A 675-nucleotide genomic window follows, 5' to 3' on the forward strand; every position below is an offset into this window, starting at 1 on the left:
TGTATGATCCATATCTTTGATTTTATGTTTAATTATAAAACTTTTGTGGTTAATCAAGAATTTTTGGACTTAATGTATTTCATTCTGTATTGTAAATATCCTATGGGTCATATTTTTCTTTTATATTACTTTTACCATTTTTTTGCATGGCAAATTAGCCTAATAATAATATTGATCATATAAAAATCATCATTGTCCTTGTCCGGTCTTAGAAAGAGATTGTTCCATATTTAGTGACCAGGAGCCGCCACCGTCCATGCTAAAGCTGCACACTATTGCCGACAAAGAGGCGGGCTGGCTGGTTGTGGTGCGTTCCATGGTGCAAGTGATTCCCCTCCATGACCCGCTGGGACCTGCAGTCATCACGCTGTTACTGGATGATTGTCCTCTGCCAAGCAAGGTGAGGCTTTTATGTATCCTTTTGAGGGGGTAATTCTTCTGTGTATTTCATTTCACCAGAGTTATAAAACTGCTTGTGGGAATCCTATTTTTTTATATTTGACTTTGAATCATTTGTAGAGATTCTACAAATTGTACTGTGATAAGATTCAGTATGATAAAATAGGTGAGGTTGTCAGTTGGTATGTTTTATCATTATTCCTGTATATATAGTTAATTTTTTACTTGATTATTTGTGTGTATTATAATATGCTATATTTTTTCTTCAATAGATAC

General features: G+C 34.4%; 1 protein-coding gene across 3 annotated transcripts in view; it reads left to right on the forward strand.

Moving 5' to 3' along the window:
- Nucleotides 1-675, forward strand: part of LOC119585776 (RING finger and SPRY domain-containing protein 1-like) — an 18,733-nt gene that overhangs the window by 9,576 nt on the left and 8,482 nt on the right. For all 3 annotated transcript variants that reach the window (XM_037934489.1, XM_037934490.1, XM_037934491.1), the window contains exon 4: nt 235-400. In XM_037934489.1, coding sequence (XP_037790417.1) covers nt 235-400 — 166 coding nt within the window. The remainder of the gene's footprint in view (nt 1-234; nt 401-675) is intronic.

Source organism: Penaeus monodon, chromosome 20 (assembly GCF_015228065.2).
Source record: "Penaeus monodon isolate SGIC_2016 chromosome 20, NSTDA_Pmon_1, whole genome shotgun sequence".
NCBI lineage: Eukaryota > Metazoa > Arthropoda > Malacostraca > Decapoda > Penaeidae > Penaeus > Penaeus monodon.